General features: G+C 30.0%; 1 protein-coding gene across 1 annotated transcript; it reads right to left on the reverse strand.

Moving 5' to 3' along the window:
• Positions 1-1,216: 1,216 nt before the first annotated feature.
• On the reverse strand, positions 1,217-2,834 carry LOC102578811 (NAC domain-containing protein 92). Its single transcript, XM_006338373.2, has 3 exons — positions 2,413-2,834; positions 2,045-2,322; positions 1,217-1,954 (listed from the first exon to the last, which is right to left on the reverse strand). Exons 1-3 carry the CDS (start codon positions 2,597-2,599, stop codon positions 1,448-1,450), a joined length of 972 nt encoding a protein of 323 aa, XP_006338435.1. The 5' UTR covers positions 2,600-2,834; the 3' UTR covers positions 1,217-1,447.
• Between the last annotated feature and the right edge of the window lie 370 nt (positions 2,835-3,204).

Genomic DNA, 3,204 nt, shown 5'->3' on the forward strand with positions numbered 1-3,204 from the left:
AGGGTCCCCTCTCCCTTGTCAAGGATTGATCGATAATATATGAACCGAAACATAAGCATATATAAAAAAAAAATGTAATAAACTTTAAAATATTACTCTCTGAACTCATAATTTTATATTTTTACAAGTATATTGAATTCAGAATTTTACATACACTTGAAATTAACGAAGAAAGCTATCATGTTACTATCACGAGTTCGTAATTTGGTCCTATCTTCCTAATTTATTTGTACTTTTTTACTTTTGATGGGTCGACTAATCTAATAGAGCTAATGGTCCCTATTGGGTCATTTTTTTCCTGAAAAATAGATATTCAGGATTTAATAAATGAGAAGTACTGTAAGTTGTATTTTTCTTCCTCAGATAAAAGCCGTTTATTTTGAATTTTTACGGGTGTTTTTCACACTGTAGTAGGTTATTTATTTAAGTACTTTTCGGTAACTAATTAGAATATAATATTTCAAATGGTTTGCATACTTTTCTATGTTTATAAGTTTAATTATAAAAATTATACATTCTTAGTGCACAAATATTAAATTATTTTCGTAAATTTTCTTATCCTATGCTAAATATAGACATAAATGATATAATAAAAACAAAAGAATGTCAAATATGAAATATGGTTTTTGTGTAATCGATAAATAAAAAAAATAAAGGTCATTATCTAATACGACTAATATCTAATTACAGACCATTGTACTGGAGTTTAATAGATGAAGGAGAACCTGTCCTTTTTAAAAGTTCCAATATGTTTATTCAAATAAAAAAATGAATAAATTTTAAAAATTGTGGTTATTTTCAAGTAGCAGTCGTAAAAAAATTCTATTTATGAATTTCTATGAGAAAAAAGATTGTAATTAATTTGTAGATAAGTCATAAAATTGGGTTGGTAGCCTAACAGTTGGAATTACAAAGAGTTCATATACGAATCCTCCTGTGTAAAGTGATGCGATGATGAGCTAAGACTGTTAGATGGTGCAACCCAAAACTTCAACAAATGATGCAATTACAAACCAACTTATCTTAACTAATACGTAATAAAATATGAATACTCCTAACAAACTCAGATTTTGAAAGCACCACAATAATATTTTTCTAATATAGACGCTTTTGATCTAGTATAAAACAAAAGTACATATCTCGATAAAAACTTCTTTATCCCTTATGAATCAACCACAAGTTTTATTAGTAGAAATAAGTAAAATGGAAAACAAAATTAGCATAATAGATGGTTTACATATTAACAAACCAATTAAGTTATGTATTATTTCGAGTGGAGACAAATCTATACACAACAGATATGTAGTACTACTGCAAATGATTTAAAACAATATCTGAGAATAATAATTATAAGCACAATTCCTCTGTCCCAACTCCCACATTCAATTCTTCCCCTTTCTAATGCATTTTTCAAGTCCCTACTAAATGTTTATCCAGCTCTCAAATATCAATAATTCCATAGACAATCGATGTCCACTGGGCCAGTTGAAGTGATATTGAAGTCATGATCTTCGTAACCCCTCAAACTTTGTTTCGATTCTGACCCATAATTGTTATCTATCAAAAGCCTCATTATCGAGTTATCTTGCATCAATCCAGAATCTCCATACTGGAAATTTTCCATGTACGCCATCGATTCGTTTGGTACATTTGAAGGGAAATCGACTGAAACAGGGGAACTCGATAGAGGAGCATGATAATGATCATAAGTTTGAGGTTTTTGATCCTCCACTGAATCGGAGAAACACGTCACATGTGAATTACATGTCTCACCACTACTTCTGGCTGTTGTTGTAATCTGAGTATTGTTGTTGTATGGAGACATGTCCATTAATGGTGGCAAATTTGAAGACCTCGAATTATCTGTTAAACTACCGCTTCTCGTGAGATTTGAGATTGCTATCTTTTTCCCTCCTGAATTCTTCTTGAATATTCTACAAATCACACATTCGTTCTGCAAAAAAAAAAAAGTACATAGAAATTAAATCCTGAATCCGCGAGTCACAAAAAAAAGAAAAGAAAAAAAAGGGAAGCGTAGTTATACCTTGGCAGTTTTTGGGAGATTATGAATAGAATATTTCCCATCTAATCTATATTCATGCATAACCCAATTAGTTTTTTCACCTCTAGGTGCTCTTCCTTTGTAGAAAACAAGAGTTTTCTTCATACCAACAAATGTTTTTGACTTGAATATTTCCTTATCTTTCCCTGTTGCCTTCCAATACCCTGCTTCTGTGGCTCTGTTTGTCCTCTGTCCTGTTGGATATTTCTTGTCCCTCATACAAAAGAAGTACCATTCTTTTTCACCCATTTTTGCCTTCCCTGAACAATTTTTTTTGAAAAAAAATCACAATCATCAAACATATAATTCAATTAAAAAAAAACACAATTATGGTGCAAAAAAAAACTTACATGGCAAATCCCATGGTTCAACTTTGTTCAAATCCACCTCACCAATAGCTATAGCACAAAAGCTACTATCAAGAACCTTTGGGGCTAAATAGTGTGTAATAAGCTCTTCATCAGTCGGATGAAATCGAAAACCTGGAGGCAATTCCATTTCTTCTTCTTTACCACCAAATCCACACACACTTTCCATACTTTCTTGTTTAATTTTCAACAAATTCTAATAAATAGATAAATAAAAGAAGAAGAACCTTTTTGGATTCTTACAATTAATTTGATGATTGAAAACAATTGAAGAGAACAATTATTTATATGATGAAGTGAAAAAATATGCACAAATGGAGAGTGGGGCTAAGGGAAGAAAAGAAGAAAGTTTATAGTAGAAAGATTATTGGTATTCAGATAAAAGTGTAGCTAAGGAGGAACACCAGGTCTCTAAATACTAGTTTGTTAGCACACAAATAATTTCTAAAATCAACTTGAGTTCGGCAGTTTTTGGCTTTAGATTTATTTCTTCCATTCATTTTTACTCGTTCACTTTAAATTTTGTACGTTCATAAATAATAATTGACATATATATTTTATCATAATATCCATATTAATTAATATTTAATATCAAATTTTATAAAAAAAAACAATTTGAGAAATATGTAATTAATGCTAAGAGTGATTTATATATGTAATTAATGCTAACGATTTGTGAAAACTTATTTTAAAAAAGATTGACAAATAAAAATGAACTTGAGAAATATTATTGAATAAATAGTCGCTATCGTTGTGAAGTTGACCAAAAGCAGC

The sequence above is a fragment of the Solanum tuberosum genome, unplaced genomic scaffold (assembly GCF_000226075.1).
Source record: "Solanum tuberosum cultivar DM 1-3 516 R44 unplaced genomic scaffold, SolTub_3.0 scf00004, whole genome shotgun sequence".
In the NCBI taxonomy this organism is placed as follows: Eukaryota; Viridiplantae; Streptophyta; class Magnoliopsida; order Solanales; family Solanaceae; genus Solanum; species Solanum tuberosum.

Coding starts and splice junctions, on each gene's coding strand:
- LOC102578811 (XM_006338373.2), bottom strand. CDS start 2,599: ATGGAAAGTGTGTGTGGATTTGGTGGTAAAGAAGAAGAAATGGAATTG. Junction 2,323..2,412: donor TGAACCATGGGATTTGCCAT/GTAAGTTTTTTT, acceptor AAAATTGTTCAG/GGAAGGCAAAAATGGGTGAA. Junction 1,955..2,044: donor ATCTCCCAAAAACTGCCAAG/GTATAACTACGC, acceptor TTTTTTTTGCAG/AACGAATGTGTGATTTGTAG.